The sequence below is a fragment of the Mesoplodon bidens genome (genome assembly GCF_964165515.1).
Source record: "Mesoplodon bidens genome assembly, chromosome: 11".
NCBI classification, from domain to species: domain Eukaryota; kingdom Metazoa; phylum Chordata; class Mammalia; order Artiodactyla; family Ziphiidae; genus Mesoplodon; species Mesoplodon bidens.
The window spans coordinates 65151920-65172895 of record NC_138167.1 but is presented as its reverse complement, the minus strand read 5'-3'; the positions used below and the strand labels follow the sequence as shown (position 1 = coordinate 65172895).

At 40.1% G+C, this 20976-nt stretch overlaps 1 protein-coding gene across 1 annotated transcript in view; it reads left to right on the top strand.

Annotated features, from left to right (window-relative positions):
- Positions 1 to 20976, top strand: part of EP300 (EP300 lysine acetyltransferase) — a 73909-nt gene that overhangs the window by 14303 nt on the left and 38630 nt on the right. Inside the window, exons 2-6 of the mRNA XM_081249056.1 lie at positions 8314 to 8951; positions 13743 to 13919; positions 15384 to 15645; positions 16947 to 17060; positions 17984 to 18229. Coding sequence (XP_081105182.1) covers positions 8314 to 8951; positions 13743 to 13919; positions 15384 to 15645; positions 16947 to 17060; positions 17984 to 18229 — 1437 coding nt within the window. The remainder of the gene's footprint in view (positions 1 to 8313; positions 8952 to 13742; positions 13920 to 15383; positions 15646 to 16946; positions 17061 to 17983; positions 18230 to 20976) is intronic.

Below are 20976 nucleotides of genomic sequence, written 5' to 3'. Positions count from 1 at the left end.
ATATTCAATAACAAAATAGTACAATCTTAGGGAAGCCAGCGATGCATCAGTTACTGCATCTATAATATGAGAGAATCAGTAATTTTCAAACTTGGGCCCTCCCTGGGAGGGGCAGTGTTCTAAGAGGCCTGAGGAAAATCCATCTTCATTCTCCCAATTCCTCCTCACCCAATAAGGTTCTGCTTTTTATTCTGTCTGTGTTTCCAAATAAACACTACTAGATGATCCTAAAGGATCCTTTGCTCTGTCCCACCTGGTGTGTATAACTTTTAAAAAGGGGGTTAATAAATTTAAACATTTTTTATAGACGCATAATTTATATGCTTTAGAATCTATTAAAATATTTAAGACCCATCTCATTGGTTCTTAAAACAACTCCATGAAGGAGGTAGAATAAGTTTTACTGCCTTCTGATAGAAGAAGTAACATGAGCTCACAGTTGGAAAGTAACTGGTAAATGAAGTCAGCTTGTAGAATTGGGTTTAAATCCAGGTACTTGGACCCTTTGAGCTGTGCCAGGTTAGATACCGGTGATGGCTGATGGCATTTAGGAATCGTAAATGTCCAGAACTTTGAGGCACAATCAAAACAGCTTAGGAGTAATATTGACAGTCAGTGATATCAAATGAAATAAGGTCTGCTTAATTATGGGTCAAAGTATATATGACTTTTTTACATAATCTTCCAAATTAATATAGTCATTGAAAATTACAAGTTTTAAGGAAAGGTTAAGAGAACTTTTATAAATTTGTGAACCGCCAATCAGATATAAATAATTATAGTATGCAATTGCAGAATTGCTGGAACTGTTTATTATCAAATTTACTCCTTGAGCATGTGCTAGGTGCTATGGGAAATGTAAATATCTGTTAAATGAGACCCTTATCTTTCAAGTACTTATGATTTGGTAAAGAAGTAAGATGCGCATAAATACTTAGCTATAACAAAAGATAGAAGATACAGAGTGCATAGTTGAGGTTGTAACAAAGTGAGCCATCTTAGGAAATAGTATTTGAATCTGTCTTTGAGTTGAAACCTGAGTGGATCTTTTGTAGTGGACACTACAATTAAGTCTGTTGAAAATACAGAATTGTCATTAAAAAACAACCCTATAACCTTTATTGTCACGGTCTACCAATGCCAGCCTTCCTGTCTGCTTCATAATGGAGCCTCACTTTGTAATGAGATGTTAAATGTTTTGCATAGTAAACATGAAACAGCAACCAAGTGCAGCAGATTTGGCTGTAGTACAGGTTATATTAAAGTTCTCAAGACTAGGGCCTGGAGTAAGACGTTGGTATTACTGAAGTTGATTTCTCCTCAATGGACTCTATATATGTGGCTATTAACTACTTCTGAGGTTGTTAGAGGATTAACGAGAGTAATACAGTTATTGAGGAGCCACAGAGACGATGCCTGACACATTGAAAGTGCCTGATAAAACTTTGTTCTCATTGTTATGAGCTAGTCTTATCTACTAATAGAGTGATGATTCCACTAAATAATAAGAGGTAACATTTTCATAGTGCTTAATATATGCCAGGCACTGTTCCAATTACTTATATTAACTCATTGAATTCTCACAAATAACCTATGAAGTGGGTACTTTCCTGTAACACAGAGGTGGAAACTAGGTTCTTCCGTGTATACTTTAGAATCATCTTGTCTGGTTCTTTGAAAAACTTAGAATTTATTTATTGATTGATTGCCATGTTGGGTCTTCGTTGCTGCACGCGGGTTTTCTCTAGTTGAGGCAAGCGGGGGCAACTCTTCGTTGCGGTGTGCAGGCTTCTCATTGCAGTGGCTTCTCTTGTTGCAGAGCACGGGCTCTAGACATGCAGGCTCAGTCGTTGTGGCTCGCAGGCTCTAGAACGCAGGCTCAGTAGTTGTGGCGCACAGGCTTAGTTGCTCCGCAGCATGTGGGATCTTCCCGGACCAGGGATCGAACCCTTGTTGCCTGCATTGGCAGGGGGATGAATAACCACTGCACCACCAGGGAAGTCCAAACTGTTAGAATTTTGCTTGGCATTGCATTGAATCTAGATCCATATTGGGGAAGCATTGATGTCTTTATATAACACTGAGGATTTGTACCCAGACACTTGTGATTTTGTGATGTTATTTTATTTATTTAGGTGGTCTTTTTTTGGCTGCATTGGGTCTTCATTGCTGCACGCAGGTTTTCTCTAGTTGTGGTGAACAGGGGCTGCTCTTTGTTTTGGTACATGGGTTTGTCATTGCGGTGGTTTCTTTTGTTGCAGAGCATGGGCTCTAGGCACGTGGGCTTTGTTGCTCCGCAGCCTGTGGGATCTTCCTGGACCAGGGCTCGAACCCCTGTCCCCTGCATTGGCAGGTGGATTCTTAACCATTGCACCACCAGGGAAGTCCTGTTTAGGTGGTCTTTAGTTTCACAGTTTACACGTATTTTCTAATAACGTTGTCAGATCTTTTTTCCCCTATTGTGTTTTTAAAAATTATTTCTAATTATTTTTTGCTCATGTATAGAAGTGCAATTTGATTTGTCTGTATTTGTGGTATGTTCAATCACCTTGCTACCCTCTCACTATTTCTACTTCTTTGCCTTGGGTTTTCCATGTTGACAGTTATATCATTTGCATACAGTAAAGTTGTGTTTCTTCCTTTTCAATCTTGACTCATGAGTGTTTCTTATTTCTTTGGCTAGAGACTCCAGTCCACACTGAATAGAAGTGGTTGTTATGGGTATCTTTGTCTTGTTTTGATGCTAAAGAGGCTACTTTTAATGTTGGTCCATTATCCATATTTGCTGTCAGTTTTTAGGTTTTGGAAGAGACCTTTTTATCAGTTTAAGGAAGTTCCCATCAGTTTTTTTTTTTTTTTTTTTTTTTGCGGTACGCGGGCCTCTCACTGTTGTGGCCTCTCCCGACGTGCAGGCTCAGTGGCCATGGCTCATGGGCCCAGCCGCTCCGTGGCATGTGGGATCTTCCCGGACCGGGGCACGAACCCATGTCCCCTGCATCGGCAGGTGGACTCTCAACCACTGCGCCACCAGGGAAGCCCCATCAGTTTTTTTTGTTTGTTTTAATTTTTATTTTATATTGGAGTATAGTTGATTTACACTGTTGTGTTAGTTTCAGGTGTACAGCAAAGTGATTCAGTTATACATATATCCTTCTTCTCATCAGTTTTTTTAGTAATTAATTTATTTTTGGCTGCATTGGGTCTTCGTTGCTGTGTGCGGGCTCTCTCTAGTTGTGGCGAGTGGGGGCTACTCTTCATTGCGGTGCACAGGCTTTTCATCACGGTGGCTTCTCTTGTTGTGGAGCACGGGCTCAGTAGTTGCGGCTCTCGGGCTCCAGAGCGCAGGCTCAGTAGTTGCAGCCACGGAGCAACTAAGCCTGTGGCTGCAACTACTGAAGCTCCCCTGTTCTAGGGACTGTGTGCCACAACTACTGAAGCCCACATGCCTAGAGCCTGTGCTCCACAGCAAGAAGAAGCCACCACAATGAGAAACCCGTGCACCACAAGGAAGAGTAGCCCCTAGTCACTCCAACTAGAGAAAGTCCATGTGCAGCAACGAAGACCCAATGCAGACAAAAAAAAAAAAAATTGTGATTGGGTATTGACTTTTATCCAATGCTTTTATTATAGTCATTGAGATAGATCTAATGTTTTATTTCTCCTTTGTTAACTACGGTGAATATGCAAACCCCCTTCTGGATTCCTTAGATGATCCCAACTCGATCATGATATTACATCTATAAAACACTGATCTTTTTTTTGTCTTTCTTTTTTTCTTTTTTAAAAAGGATTCTTGCTTCTGTGTTCATGACTTCCTTTTCTTTTACTGGCCATGTGTGGTTTTTTAGAGTATTTCTATTTTCTAGAAGTGTTTGTATAAGGTTGAATTGTCTTTTCCTTGTAAGTTCAGTAGGACATGCCTGTAAAAATATTTAGATCTGGTCTTAATGGGAAAAATTAACCAATGAGTCTTTAATAGTAATAGGATTATTCAGGTTTTCTCTGTCTCCTTTTAAATTTTTTTAAATGGGATAATTCAATTTTGTAGAACAGTAGAAAGAACTCCCATGTGCCTATTACTTCAAGTTACTGATCATTTTGTCCACCCCCCACCCTTTTTTTTTTTCTGCTGGAGTTTTTAAAAGCAAATCCCAGACTTGTCATTTCACTAGAAATACTTAAATATATGTCTCTTAGGACTTATTTTAACTATGCTATTGTCATACCCAACAAAATTAATAATTTCTTAATGTTACTCACTATTCAGTCTGTATTATCCTGATTCTCTTAAAATGTATTTCCAGTTAGTTTGAATCAGGATCCAAACGAGGTATGTTTGGTTGTTGAATGATAACAGCTTCTCTCATTCTCTCTTTTTTTTTTCCTTCCCCCTTTTATGCCATTGATTTGTTGGAGAAGCTAGGACACTTAACCTATATAATTTCTTTTTGATTGAGGTTTATTGAGTATTTTATTTTATTTTATTTTTTTTGTGGTACGTGGGCCTCTCTGTTGTGGCCTCTCCCGACGTGCAGGCTCAGCGGCCATGGCTCACAGGCCCAGCCGCTCCATGGCATGTGGGATCTTCCCGGACCGGGGCACAAACCCGTGTCCCCTGCATCGGCAGGCAGACTCTCAACTAGTGCGCCACCAGGGAAGCCTTATTGAGTATTTTATGAGGAATTTATTCATTTTTCTCTCTTCAGTTTTTTTGTGTGAAATTGATTAGTAGGACCACTTTCTCTTTTTATTGTCTTTTTTCCTTAACTTTCCCAGAAGTTTATCTTTTATTACTCTTTTCAAGGAACCAAATTCTGATTTTGTTAATAACCTCTCAGTTCTATCTCCATTTTTCTATTTTGTTTAATTGCTTTTATATTTGATCATCTTTTTCTTACTGTTCTTTTTTTAACATAATAACTTGGATACTTGTTAATTTCAAGCTTTATTTTCTAACATAAACCTTTAAGTTTTGAAATGTAGTATTTTTATCATTTCTCAGTTTGTGATTTCTCCTTTATCACTTACGTATGTGTGTATTTTTATTTTTTATTTTTTATTAATTTTTAAAATATTATTTATTTGGTTGCAGCGGGTCTTAGTTGTGGCAGGCGGGCTTCTATAGTTGCAGCTCACCGGCTCCTTGGTTGTGGCATGTGGGCTCCTTAGTTGTGGCTTGTGAACTCTTAGTTGTGGCATGTATGTGGGATCTAGTTCCCTGACCAGGGATCGGACCTGGGCTTCCTGCGTTGGGAGCACAGAGTCTTAACCACTGTGCCACCAGGGAAGTCCCTGTGTATTTTTTATTTTTTTATTTTTTTATTTTTATTTTTTTTGGCTGTGCTGTACGGCTTGTGGAATTTTAGTTCCCTGACCAGGGATTGAACCCGGGCTCTCAACAGTGAAAGCACAGAGGCTTACCCCTAACCACTGGACTGACAGGGAATACCCCATGTGTATTTTTTAAGTTTCTAAATAGGTAGAGATTATTTTTATTTTTTTCTAAATGTTTAACACTAAAAATATGCTGATGATGGAATGTTTCCTTGTATACTCCAGGGGGAAAGTAGAATGCAAAATCGCTTAAAAGTATATATGGGGACTTCCCTGGTGGCACAGTGGTTAAGAATCCACCTGCCCATGCAGGGGACACAGGTTCGAGCCCTGGCCTGGGAAGATCCCACATGCTGCGGAGCAACTAAGCCTGTGTGCCACAACTATTGAGCCTGTGCTCTAGAGCCTGCGAACCACAACTACTGAGCCACATGCCACAACTACTGAAGCCTGCGTGCCTAGAGCCCGTGCTCAGTGATGAGAAGCCACCGCAATGAGAAGCCCATGCACCGCAACTAAGAGTAGCCCCCACTCGCCACAACTAGAGAAAGCCCATGCACAGCAATGAAGACCCAACACAGCCAAAAATAAATAAATGTATTTATTTTTTTTAAAAAAAGTATATATGATTCCAGTATTGTGATTATGTAAATAGAAGGAAATAATGAAGGAAATATATCATTATATTGATATTAAGCAGTTGCCTTTTGAGTAGTGATGTCAGGTAAATTTTATTTGAAACCTTATTCATATTCCACAACTATTCATAAGACATTTTATTTTTATGATGGAAGGGCACATGGTTTTTCCAGAGGAAAGAGAATAGGTCTGTAAAAATCTGGACTCTAAATTATGTCCTGAGATCCTGGGATATAATTCAGTTCAACTAAAATATGACCAGTTGCTTATCTCTGTTGGGCATTAGGCAAGGAGTTGGTATGTAAGTGGTAAGACATGTTATTCCCGGAGTTACAGTCTGGGTGCATAGGTGGGGTGAGGGGTGGTGATGGGGAAGAGATGGCAGGAGAGGAGGAGAGAAAGATAGACACACATGTTAATTTCAGTGCCATGATAGAATGCAAAAGAACAGGAAGGACACATAGAGGACGAATTGCACTTATGAACCAAGGGTAACTGGACCAACACGATCATTATTCAAGTGGTATCTTGTCTTTGATGGATGGGTTATTTTTAATAGGATTATCAGTTGTAGATTCAAGTATATTTAATTTTTAAATACCCAGAATTGCCCTTTCAATGTTAAAACTACTTGGAGAATTAAAACTCAAAACACCTCAATCTATATAATGAGTTAGTACTGTCAACAGGTCAACCAGGGACAGTTTTGCACTTCCAGGGAACATTTGGTGATATATGGAGACTTTTTTGATGTCACAAATGGGTTAGAGCTACTACTGGTATTACAAGGAGAGACCAGGGATTTGCTGAGCATCTTACAGTGCATAGGACAATCTCCCCCTCCCCCCAAAGAATTATCCAGCCTAGAATGTTTAATAGTGCCAAGGATGAGAAACCTAGGTTAATCCATACTTTTTGCATCCTCTTTCTCAGGGATGGGGCAGAGGTGGAATGGTAGTGGTTTGTTGGTTGTTGAAGAAACTAGAGGCGTGGTTTTGTATCCTGTTCAGCTAGATTTTGGTTAAGGAAAACTAATCTGTAGTCTGAAGTCAGGTCAAAGCAAATTCGTTCAGCTTTGTGGCAGGCACTGTGTGATGGGAATTTGGTAAAGAGTGGTAAGCAGCTCCTGTCTTCCTGGAACTTACACTGAATGTTTTACAAAGGGGAGATCTTTTTTATCAGTTGTCTTTTTTTTTTTTTTTTTTTTTTTTTTTTTCTTTTTGCGGTATGCGGGCCTCTCACTCTTGTGGCCCCTCCCGTTGCGGAGCACAGGCTCCGGACGCGCAGGCCCAGCGGCCATGGCTCACGGGCCCAGCCGCTCCGCGGCATATGGGATCCTCCCGGACCGGGGCACGAACCCGTATCCCCTGCATCGGCAGGCGGACTCTCAACCACTGCGCCACCAGGGAGGCCCTCTCAGTTGTCTTTTTATTATTATATTTTAAATCTTTTGTTCTGCATTTATTTTGTGTATAGATAAGTTATTTTAAGCTCTTCTAAGGAACTCTGGAATAGTATACACCTTTTTTTAAAATCTATTTATTTTTTATTGCTTTGGGTCTTCGTTGCTGTGCACGGGCTTTCTCTAGTTGCGTTGAGCAGGGGCTTCTCTCTGTTGCGGTGTGCAGGCTTCTCATTGTGGTGGCTTCTCTTGTTGCGGAGCATGGGCTCTAGGCACACGGGCTCAGTAGTTGTGGCTTGCAGGCTCAGTAGTTGTGGCTCGTGGGCTTAGTTGCTCTGCGCACATGTGGGATCTTCCCGGACCAGGGATTGAACCCGTTGGCAGGGGGTTTCTTTTTTTTTTTTTTTGCGGTACGTGGGCCTGTCACTGTTGTGGCCTCTCCCGTTGCGGAACACAGGCTCCGGACGCACAGGCTTAGTGGCCATGGCTCACGGGCCCAGCCGCTCCGTGGCATGTGGGATCTTCCCGGCCGGGGGCACGAACTCATGTCACCTGCATCGGCAGGCGGACTCTCAACCACTGCGCCACCAGGGAAGTCTGGTATACAACTTAATTGTGTATCTTTTTCATGACTGTCAATACAAACTTTTGGCAACTCATGTAATGGGGTTGTACTAAGATGTATTCCTCTTTTCTCTGGTCTTGTTTTAGGTACAGTCTATAATTGTTCAGACTTGTTGGTATGACGATAATTTTTATATATTTTATATATATAACACTTTCTTTTAGTATAATATGAAAAACTAATACAAATAGATAGTATTCCATGGAGTGAGGTTTCGAAATGATATTTAATGCTTATCAAGAACAAAGTATAGAGAACTTCGTAATTTTGACTCTGTCATACTTTAACCTTTATCTTTCCTCTTTGTTTTTAGATTTTGGCTCTCTATTTGACTTGGAGCACGACTTACCAGATGAATTAATCAACTCTACAGAATTGGGACTAACCAATGGTGGTGATATTAGTCAGCTTCAGACGAGCCTTGGCATGGTACAAGATGCAGCCTCTAAACATAAACAACTGTCAGAATTGCTGCGTTCTGGTAGTTCCCCTAACCTCAACATGGGGGTTAGTGGCCCAGGCCAAGGCATGGCCAGCCAGGCCCAACAGAACAGTCCTGGATTAGGTTTGATAAATAGCATGGTCAAAAGCCCAATGGCACAGGCAGGCTTGACTTCTCCCAACATGGGGATGGGCACTAGTGGACCAAATCAGGGTCCCACACCATCTGCAACAGGTATGATGAACAGTCCAGTAAATCAACCTGCCATGGGAATGAACACAGGGATGAATGCTGGCATGAATCCTGGAATGTTGACTGCAGGCAATGGACAAGGGATGATGCCTAATCAAGTCATGAACGGTTCAATTGGAGCAGGCCGGGGGCGACCTAATATGCAGTACCCGAACCCAGGCATGGGAAATGCTGGCAACTTAATGACTGAGCCACTGCAGCAAGGCTCTCCCCAGATGGGAGGACAAACAGGATTGAGAGGGCCCCAGCCTCTTAAGGTAAGTGCAGTTCTGGTTTCTGTGTACCATCAGTATGTTTTTCAGTGCTCCAGTGATGGAGGAGGAGGGCTTGAGGTCAGGTATTCATTTATTCTTTTTTTTTTTTTTTTTTTTTTGGAGTTTTTATTAATTAATTAATTAATTTTTGCTGTGTTGCATCTTCGTTTCTGTGCGAGGGCCTTCTCTAGCTGTGGCAAGCGGGGGCCACTCTTCATCACGGTGCGCAGGCCTCTTCACCATTGCGGCCTCTCTCATTGCGGAGCACAGGCTCCAGACGCGCAGACTCAGTAGTCGTGGCTCACGGGCGTAGTAGCTCCGCGGCATGTGGGATCCTCCCAGACCAGGGCTCGAACCCGTGTCCCCTGCATTAGCAGGCAGATTCTCAACCACTGCGCCACCAGGGAAGCCCCTCATTTATTCTTTACTGTTCATGTTTAATCTTCTTACATCATGTATCACTTCCCACATATTATATGTCAGGGATCTACTGTGTTGTCACAAGCTTTATGAAGCTCTTATATTAAATGTAAGTAATACTTCTTTTTTTTTTTTTTTACAAATGATTGCCAGCTAATTCCTGTTCCCTGTGGCACAAGTATTAGAATATTTTCATTTCATTTCTAATTCATCTCATCTTAGCCTTCATAGCCTTCCTTAAAAAAAAAAAAACACAGTTTTAAGATAGCCAGCATTATATTATCTTCAGGTAGACTTTATTTGTTCCCATTGCTTGGAATGTCCCTGTTTTTTAAGAGATGTGGTATTTTTTTTCTTAATGGTTGATGAAAATTAAGGTGCATTAGTTTACTATAAAGCCTCAACCAACATTCCAGGTCTTCCAGTTATCCTGATTTTGGCTGTTATTTGAAAGGTTTAGAGGAAAACAGGTTTTGTGTTTCATAGAGGGGCTGTGCAGTGTGAATTGTTCTCTTGGCCTTCCCCATCCCTGGGCTTGTCCTGAGTGCTGTGTTGGCTCTCTTGCTCCATCTTCTGTTCCCTGACCAGGGATCAAACCCATGTCCCCTGGAGTGGAAGCGCGGAGTCCTAACCACTGGACTGCCAGGGAAGTCCGAAATGCTTTTCTTTTTTAAAAAGCCTGTTTTCTTAGCCTTATTAAGTAGAGAATGCTAAATATATTTTTAAAAACCTTTTAAATGTGTACTCTGTATGTATAATTAAGATGTTATAAGCGTATGTTGGATGTTTACTCCTCCATATTTTTCCTACACATTTTATTCCTTTTTCTTAAAATGGTATCACACTATGGTTGCCAGTGCCTGGCATGTAGTTAGTAAATAGTTGTTGAATGAAAGAGATGGCTTCGCTTGGAAGGTGATACTAGAGGTGGGAGAGATTTTCACAAGGAGTCAGGAGCAAGCTTGCTCTGTAAGAGGATAATTTGAGCAGGCATTGGGACTTCTATATTCCTGAGAATAATGACGGTGAGAGTTCAAGGATGAAATGAAGACATACGGATGAATTGGGAGTGGGGGCACTGAGGTCACATGTAGATAAATGAAAGCCCTTAAATATTTTTTTTTTGCTACAGGATAAAGAATATTGACATCTTGACTTAGGAAAAAATTCTGTTTGGCATCACTGTCTACTCTATAGGTTCTCCCTTTCTGGCACTTTTATGTTGCTGTTTTGATGTGGTTTACTTAGAACACTTGGAGTGAGAACCAGAAACAATAAGGTAGAATATTTATTAGGTACCTCTTCTAGATTTCTAGGAACCTGCCTGTGAAGAGTCCCTGCCCTCCTGATGTTTATATGGGGGGTGGGGGGAAAGGGATGACAGACATTAAACTTTCACTGATTGAACAAATATTTACTGAGTCCTAGCTTTGATGATGAAGATAAAGCAGTGAATAAACTCACTTCATGGAACTTACTTTCTTTTTATATATATATATATATATATATTTATTTTATTTATTTTTGGCTGCGTTGGGTCTTTGTTGCTGCGTGTGGGCTTTCTCTAGTTGCAGCAAGCGGGGGCTACTCTTCGTTGCAGTGCGCGGGCTTCTCATTGCAGTGGCTTCTTTTGTTGCGGAGCACGGGCTCTAGGCACATGGGCTTCAGTAGTTGCGGCACGCAAGCTTCAGTAGTTGGGGCTCGTGGGCTCTAGAGCGCAGGCTCAGTGGCCATGGCTCACGGGCCCAGCTGCTCCGCAGCATGTGGGATCTTCCCGGACCGGGGCACGAACCCGTGTCCCCTTCATCGGCAGGTGGACTCTCAACCACCGCGCCACTAGGGAAGCCCCAGATTTATTTTTAAACAAAGATAAAATAGTTCCCTGCAGGTCCCTTGGTTTTAGTTGCCTAGAACTGTTTGTGGCTTCCTGGTCCTCTGCCTTTTCAGTTTAGGTGGAGATCTGTATTGCTGCTGTTCAGGTAGGTGGTAGTTAGTTGGACATCTGGATCACATTAGCTATAGAGAAGGGAACAAGATCAAATAACTAACTACAGTGTAGCAGAAATTAAGTACAGTATATTCCCTTCCTATTCTATTTCATGGGGGAGTAGTGGGGGGGTAAATAGAAAGGGTAGCAGTGGGGGGGTGTTGCATTTTATTTTCTAACACTGGCAGCAGAACTCTGAGGGAGATAGGTAAACAAAAAGCCCGAGAGTCTTTGTTGGTCAGAGTGACCAGAAGTGTCAGGAATGAATAACTGCCAGCTGACCAGTAGTTAGTGCAATCTGTATATTTGAGACCATAGTCTGCTACAGAGTGAACTTGGAGTTTCTAGGTAATGCATTGTGATTGAGGGAACAAGCAACGTTAGGAATTGGTTGAAACTCGGTTAGTGTGGGTAGTCAAGGCGATATCTATGTGAACAAATGTGTGAAGGACCAGATTCTACTAGGATGTGTTTGATGAAGGCATTACGCTTATTAACAGGAGACATCAAGGCATCTTACAAATCCCAGCATTTTATCTATATAAATTATGGGCTCTTAAATGGCTTTCATTTTATGTCTACCATGAATTTCCATGCTAATAAGAAATACAAGTAAAATATAACTCCTCCAGGTGTAGGCGAGCATACTGTTGGAACTATATTAGTATAAATATTAGTACTTTAAAAGCAATATGTAGCCGCAGCACTCCCAGCCACACTGGAAACTACCAAAAGAAACCTGAACTTTGCATTTAAGCCTGTTTTTGTATTTGATTGTCTGGCCAGATTCACGTGGAAATTCCGGTTATTGGAGACTGAATAAATTTTTTACTCTGGATGCTTCCCATTCATGCTGCCTCATTTTTTTATGCTTTCACCCACACTGTGCCACTTCCCTCAGTCTCATTCCCTATCGTCATCCCTGCCTCTTTGCGAATTTAATATTTTATTTCCTTTACAGGTTAGCATTCAGGAGTAAAAAATAGGAAAGGAGGGTGTGCCGCTCACTGCCTAGTTATAGGGAAAGGGAAAAGCTTAAGCAAATGCTGGCGATTCAAGAAGCATGATGCTCTCAGGTTTGCAAGTTAATGGGTATAGGAGATAGGGTACCATGGAGAAGTAGTCAGTTCTCATGAAGATCATGAAAGGTCTGGTATACCATGGTTTTCCCCCCTTATGAGTAGAAAAAAGTGAGGACAGAAGGCAAGAAAACCTGTTAGTCACAGTCTACAAAAGCTGTGATGAAGAGCTTTGTATTAAGACAGTGACAGTGGGCATGGATACATGGGAATGATGGGGATTGGGTGGCTAGAGGCAGAATTTGAAGGACCCTTTGGTAGAATTGGATCTGTCTGAGAAGGATATAGAAATCTAGTATGACTCCTTTTAAGTGGACAGTAGCTGTAGTGTCATTAGTTTTCATTCTGAGTGCTTGCTAGTAGGTGATGATTGACTTACAGTGGGGTCTTATGTGGAAGGATAGAATTGTAAGTTGCATCATTGTTATCAGTAAAACATTTGGTTTTTGAATAATTAACGTTCTGTTCTTTAAGTTAATCATTATACAGATGATGGTTCCACATGGACTTACATAAACACAGGAAAAAAGTTACTTTTTTTTCTTTTTTTTTTCTTTTGGCCATACCGCACAGCATGTGGGATCTTAGTTCCACGACCAAGGATCGAACCTGTGCCCTCCTTGCATTGGGAAGGTGGAGTCCTAATCACTGGACTGCCAGGGAATTCCCGAAACTTACTTTTTAAAGTATATAAGGATTGCAAATACACTCAGATTACTTTAAGAGCCAAGGAGGCAATTTAATAAAGCAGCTGGGTGTAAGACAGCAAGAAATGGTGCAGACTTTGAAGTTTGCATGCTATATCTAAAGGATTCAGATTGAAAAAGTTTTAAAATCACTGTTCTACCATGTCCCTAAGTAAAAAAGTACATATCCCCCTAAACTACCAATCTTCTACCTTTTATATAAAGAAAATGCTGGAATAAGCATTTTGATATATCAAGTTCTCTAATATATTTAAGGATTAGATGGTTTATTGAGTTGAATTGAATTTATTAAGTTATAGTTTGCACATTAAATGAAAGTTATTTAGTGCATTAAAAGTGGAGATGAATGGCAGAGCCTGCTTATTAGATAGAGCTAAATGAAGACGCTTATACATTTTTCTAAAACGTTTATCTCATATTTACAGCAAACAGCTCTAAATTTACTGTACCTCAGGCCCCTAGATTATAGTCTGTTTATGTATACAGAGAGTTTCTTTTAAAATTGTCTTTGTAAATTAGGAAGTGGAAAAGGAAAGGAAATAGTAATGTCCTATTAGTGTGGGGAATAAGATTTAATTTCTCTTCTGTTTCTTGTTCTTAGATGGGAATGATGAACAACCCTAATCCTTACGGTTCACCATACACTCAGAATTCTGGACAACAGATTGGAGCCAGTGGCCTTGGTCTACAGATTCCGACAAAGTCTGTACTACCAAATAGCTTATCTCCATTTGCAATGGACAAAAAGGCAGTTCCTGGTGGAGGAATGCCCAACATGGTGGGTAGTAATCTGTTTACAAATTTGTCTTCCTTCTGACACTTTAACAGAAGAATTGTGTTAAACCTTTTATGTCTTCTATTATACTATACACACTAGGATGTAATGGATGGCCCCTGTGATCGAGGAAGCTTGTGCCTTCCTTCCATTTCACCTGGTGTTTTTTTACTTGCAGTATTGACCAGTAAGGATGCTGTCCAAATAGGAGCAAGTGGGGCTGCTACAATGAAAGTTTTGGGGTCCTGCCATATGCAGCTTCTCCTTGTGAGCAATTCTTTCTGTAGGATACAAAAGTGGAACCTTTTTCCTCTTGGGAAGGACTCTCTGAAAAAGGATTCCAACTCTCAATCACCACATCTACTGATTTGTATCTGATACTATAACACAGAAGTAACTTCCCTTTCAAAGTTACAAATTGTTTTTTGTTTTGTTTTGTTTTTTGTTTTTTGGGGGGTTTTTTTGTGGTACTGTTGTGGCCTCTCCCGTTGCGGAGCACAGGCTCCAGATGCGCAGGCTCAGCGGCCATGGCTCACGGGCCCAGCCACTCCGCGGCATGTGGGATCTTCCCGGACCGGGGCACGAACCCGTGTCCCCTGCATCGACAGGCGGACTCAACCACTGCGCCACCAGGGAAGCCCACAAATTGTTTTTAACAGTGATTTTTGTTACGGTAAAATCTCTAAAGATTCTCACATTGCTATTTTTCTAAAGTAAAACTATCTCTGTTTGTAAATGTGTCAAGTAGTCCGTGTCCATCTTTGGAAAAAAATTGTCCTATAAGAATTTTATTTCCTTTTCAGATGTTTTAGGTTTTTTGCTTTGTGTCCCATAGTCATTGAATGTCTATATTTCAGATACTCCGCTAAGTACTGGAGACAAAGATGAATAAAACATGGCATTTCTGCCTCCAGAAATGTTTACTTTTTTCTTAGGAAAAACCAAATTTCTTCCAGGGTTTACAGAAACTAATTTTTCACCCACCTGAAAGGCCCCTGCCAGCTCTCCCAAGAAGCTCTTCACTATTTTTCAAAACCTAACTTGAACATGCTCTTCACAACAGATCCCTTCCTTTCTCCCCCTCGCACTGGAGTTTACCATGTTCTTCTCTTTCTGTTTTCAGAAGAGTTGCTTCAGAGCAACCAAATTCAAATAATACATTTAAAAAAATTTTTATTGGAGTATAGTTGTTTTACAATTGTCCTTCTCTTTCTTTTGCTCTCTGTATATTATACATATTTTGATTATATTGCTTGCTAATGTAGCAATTTGTTTTCTTGTTAAATTGAGCTTCTTGTTGGTAGAAGTCATCATTTATCGTAGAATCCCCTGTGTCAAAAAATTGGGTCTGGTACATGGTAGACTGTCCTTAAAGGTTTTCACCGAAAATCTCCAAGTCCGTATTTATTAAGGAGGTAGCAAACTGACACCTAACATCAAATGCATTTTTATTGTTTTATCCCTTAGGGCCAGCAGCAGACCCCGCAGGTCCAGCAGCCAGGCCTGGTGACTCCGGTGGCCCAAGGGATGGGTTCTGGAGCACACACAGCTGATCCAGAGAAGCGCAAGCTCATCCAGCAGCAGCTTGTTCTCCTTTTGCACGCTCACAAGTGCCAGCGGCGAGAGCAGGCCAATGGGGAAGTGAGGCAGTGCAACCTTCCCCACTGTCGTACAATGAAGAACGTCCTTAACCACATGACACACTGCCAGTCAGGCAAGTCCTGCCAAGGTGAGTGGGCTCAAAGGGTTTTTGTGCTCAGCAATTAATTTTTTTTTTTTTTACAGTTAGAGCTGATCACATTTTCTCTCTTCTATTTTGAGACTCCTTACTGATAATGCCTTACTCTGTATTTAGTTATGATAAAATTCAGTATCATTTTGTGAATGAGTATCTAGAGATGTGGTAGGAGAGGAAGTTTTAGATTCTTCCCTTTTGGGGTGATACTTACTGACATTTATTTGCCCCAGCATAGCTTTAAATATTATTGAGGATTTGCTAACTATCATGTAGGCCAATACTAAAAGAATGTTACCCAACTTAATACAATTTGTATATTTATAGAGTCATTAGAAATCTGTGTGTTGTTTTTTTTTTTAATTTTTATTGGAGTATAGTTGATTTACAATGTTGTGTTAGTTTCTGCTGTACAGCAAAGTGAATCAGTTAAACATATACATATATCCACTCTTCTTTAGATTCTTTTCCCATATAGGTCATTACAGAGTATTGAGTAGAGTTCCCTGTGCTATACACTAGGTCCTTATTAGTTATCTATTTTATATATAGTAGTGTGTATATGTCGATCCCAATCTCCCAGTTTATCCCCCCCTCCCTTTCCCCCGTGGGAACCATAAGTTTGTTTTTTACACCTGTGACTCTATTTCTGATTTGTAAATAAGTTACTTTTGTACCATTTTTTTAAAAGAGAAATCTGTTTTTATAGGTTTTTTTTTAATTTATTTATTTTTGGCTGCATCGGGTCTTTGTTGCTGCACAGGGGCTTTCTCTAGTTGTGGTAGGTGGGGGCTACTCTTTGTTGTGGTGCGCGGGTTTCTCATTGCGGTGGCTTCTCTTGTTGTGGGGCATGGGCTCTAGGCGCGCGGGCTTCAGTAGTTGTGGCACATGGGCTTAGTTGCTCTGCAGCATGTGGGATCTTCCTGGACCAGGGATCGAACCCATGATCCCTGTATGGCAGGCAGATTGTTAACCACTGCACCACCAGGGAAGTCCCCAGGTTTTTATAATGTAAAGTAGATTGCACAGCTTTGTGGTGAAAAATAGGGGCTCTGGAAGCCAGACCACTTGAGTTTGAATCCCACTTTGGGTGCTCTGTGACTTTGTACACACCAGTTTTTGCCTGTTTTCTCAACTATAAAATGGGAGGATTAATAACTACCCTATAGAGGTGTTATGAAGATGCAATGAGTTCATGGCATTTGTAGCACTCATTATGTGATCGGTAAGTTAGCTAACAGTAATGTAAAAATATAACCTGCATTTGAAAAAAGAATCATTTTTCTTCTTTTTAGTGGCACACTGTGCATCTTCTCGACAAATCATTTCACACTGGAAGAATTGTACGAGGCATGATTGTCCTGTGTGTCTACCGCTTAAAAATGCTGGAGATAAGAGAAATCAACAGTGTAAGTGACTAAATCTTTTGAAGCTTTTATATCAAAAGTATTCTTAGACTCACCAGCGCAGCTTGATGAGATGTCGAGTACCTCTTGACTGTGTGAAGTTCTGTGAATGCCTAGTGCTGTCATACTAGGTTATTTCCACTTACCACTAACTTCATATTAATAAGCTTAGAATGGAAGTACTTACTACCTAAAAGAAGATCCAGAAAGATCATTGCTTTGACATTGGGCAAGTTACTCTTTTATACCTGTGATCTAAATATTTAGATAATTTGAAATTAATGTAAAAAGAAAGAAGAAAGTTTGAGATTATTTTTAGAAGCCTGGGGTGATGAGCTTTTCTTAGAGGAAAGACAAGTCAAAAGTAGAAAGTGCAGCCACCACACCTCCTTTAGAAACAAAACATTTAGCATTTAGGATTGAAAGATAAATTTGGAACTGTATATATAGCATGTTTTTAAAAAGTAATTAAATTCCATAAATTAATGAAGAAATCATAAATAGCCCAGTAGAGAATTGGGATTAGGAAATAGTTCACTAGAGGGAGGAAATACCAAAAAGTTCCCTATTAAATTAAGGAATGAAATAAAGTACCATTTCTCTCCTGTCACATTGATGGAAATGATGCTACCTGGTGTTGGCTTCTGTGTGGCTCTGAGGCATTTCATACACTCCGATGGGAATATTGATACAGCCTGTGGGAAGGCTTTTGGGTATTTTGGATCAAAAGCTTTTCATGCCAGTGATCCCCTTTGACCCGTCAGTTCTGCGTCTAGAAATTTTTTCAAGGAAATAATGGGAAACAAGATGTGTGTATTTCATAATCACATAACAATAATTTTGTGTTTAAAATTCACTCAGACATCGTAGTGTTTTCTTTCTCACCATCTTTAATGTTGTAATACTGTTTCTTTTGTTTTCTCTAGCAATTCTGACCGGAGCACCAGTTGGGCTTGGAAATACTAGTTCTCTAGGGGTGGGTCAACAGTCTACTCCCAGCCTAAGCACTGTTAGTCAGATTGATCCCAGCTCTATAGAAAGGGCTTATGCAGCCCTTGGACTACCCTATCAAGTAAATCAGATGCCAACGCAGCCCCAGGTGCAAGCAAAGAACCAGCAGAACCAGCAGTCTGGACAGTCTCCCCAGGGGATGCGGCCCATGAGCAACATGAGTAAGTCTGTGTCCTCCTCGTGACAGATGTGATACCGGTTGTGTGTGTAAATACCATGTAATATGCAAGGTTAACTTCTTAGTTTATTTTAGTCTCTGTGTGTGTGTCTGTCTGTCTCTTTAATTGTCTCTCTTTTTCTCCGTCTCCCTCTCTTACTTTTTTTGTTACATGATTAATTTTTTGAAGTAACTTTTAAAAGATTATAGTGTAGAAATCCCCTTGTAATCCACATACCAGAGGCAACTGCTATTGGTTTATATCCTTCTTAATCCTGTTATGCAGATATTAGTTTATATTTCTAGAAGTGGGATCCCATGTGTTATAACAGACTATTTCTTTACACAATGTGGACGTCTTTCCGTTTCCATGTCTAATGTATCCTTTTTAATACTTATATAGTATTTTGTTGCATAGAACAGTGTGTTACAGGTGGACATTTAAGTTTCCAAATTTTTTGATAACTTTAAATGGCACAAAGAAACTGTTTTGGCTCGAAGTATTCTTTTGGTAGTATTCTTTTGATTTGAAATGTTTGGTTATTGTTAATATAGATTTCTACATATCTGGCAGCAGTAGTCGTTTGCCTTTGAAATAGTTTATCAAATACACTTGTTCTCCTAACCTCTTCCTATGATAAAACTGAGAGGGAAGGGGAAGTGTGAGCAGTGTTCTAATATCCTAATTTGGGGGTAGTTTTTATTCTGTAATTGTATGCTAAAATAAAGGAGATTTGCCTTATGACTATCCCTTTACTGTCAGGCAGTTGAGCATCTAAGCAATTTGTATAAATAGTTAAATACCCAGCACAGGTAAGCCCATAACTTTTAATTATTTGCCTCTTACTCTAAAATTGTTCTTGATGATGAAGTTCTTCTGTAATTAGACAGCTGTCTAATTTGGAATAATCTACCATGCTTTTTCCTTTGAAACCCATTTTCATCCCTCTGTTAATAAGTGCAGTAGGCTTTAGTTTCTGCACACTGTTTGATTCTAAATGAGAAAATTGGGCACACTACTTTTGTAAGAATGTAAATCTTACTGATTTTTATTTTTAACTTAAGGAAATGTACACTATTTCATAACAAGCAATGCTAACTTGTTAAACAGTTATTGAGAAAGGAGTTTTGAAAACTGGACTAGAAACTGGAATGAAGAGCATTCCTGCCTTTTCAGGCTTGTTTTCAAGCTCTTGTTTATTAAAAGAGAGATCTGAGAACTTCATTCCCCCCCTTTTCCATTGCCCACCCGCCCTCCCTCCCTCTCTCTCTCTCTCTCCCTCCCTCCCTCCCTCTCTCTCCCTCCCTCTCCCTCCCTCCCTCTCTCTCCCTCCCTCTCTCTCCCTCCCTCTATCTCCCTCCCTCTCTCCCTCTCCCCCCTCCCCCCCTTTCTCTCTCCCCTCTGACTATGATTGCTTTTTTCCTCTCTCTTTCCAAGTTATGTAGAGTGCGTCTTCATTGAGCTTTAGGATCTTGACCCAATGCAGTTGTCTACCCCTGACCTAGATTTTCATTTTTGTAATTGGTTGTTTCCCATTACTTTTTCAAGTTTCTGTGTATAATTACCAGTTTAATTCTTGTCATCTTCTCTTGTATCATCTGTGTATTTGTATGTACATTTATATGTACGCACAAAATTATTTGAAAGTTAACTATCTTCTTGGATTTCTTTTTCCCCCTTTCTCAGTGTCTTTTTAAAAAAATTTTTAGGATTAAGATTAATCAGGTTTTTCCATTTATTTCTTGTTATTGAGTTAACGGTGCCTTTTTGGTAATAACCATCATTGTGAGCCAGTACTTTTAGAATATCTCAGATATTTCTTTGTTGTGTTAGAGCCCATCTTGAAAACTGGTGTAAAACAAACGTAAAATGTCATCATGGTTTCTTTTCTTCAGGCACAAGCCAGATAGTCAAAGGTCTTCTTTGAAGTAATTTTTCCTTTAATACCATAGTCCTGTAATGCAGGGACATTCTCAGAGTTATAAATTTTAGGTACCTGTGATTGACGAGGGCATTTGAATAAAAACAGCATTCACTTAGATGTGCTGTGTGCTGAAAAAAACATACTAAAGGGGGCATGACCCCTACTTTTGAAACATCTCTCGTTTGGATGGGCAGATAAGTGACTAAATAGACAAAATAGCAAGATCTCTACTATGTGTATCAGGTTATAGAGATTCTGTAACACGGAGGGGAAGAGGGAATCCACTCGAGAACTCCAAATTAGAGCTTTTTACTGTAAGCCTTCCATGACCATATTTGACCACATTCTTAATCTTCTGGTTTCTATTGAATTCACTTATTCTGTAAAGATTTTGTTAGGGCTTAGAAAAAATACGTATTCTCCTAGGGCTTAGGATTCCCCCTAGGGCTTTAAAAATATATATATATATATATATATATACATACATACATATTATATACACACACTCACTGAATATTAGGTGACTTGAATTCTTTTTTTGTTCACTTTCTTTCTGACTTATTCTCTGTCAGTGCCAGTAGTGTCTTTCTTCCTACATTTTTGTATTCTCAAGTGAATGCTTACTCTTAGGGTTTTGAATGCGAACCTGTGTAAGGGTATCCTTCTCAAGTTATGATGGAGCCATTACTTGGAGTAATGGACCCGGATACTTCAGAGGGAATGTTTGGCTGTGTTTTCATGCGCCATCAGAAGGCAGTAAGATAAGCATAATTGATACATAGTATAATCACTTTTTCTTTTACCTTCATGTTGTTGTGACCAGTAA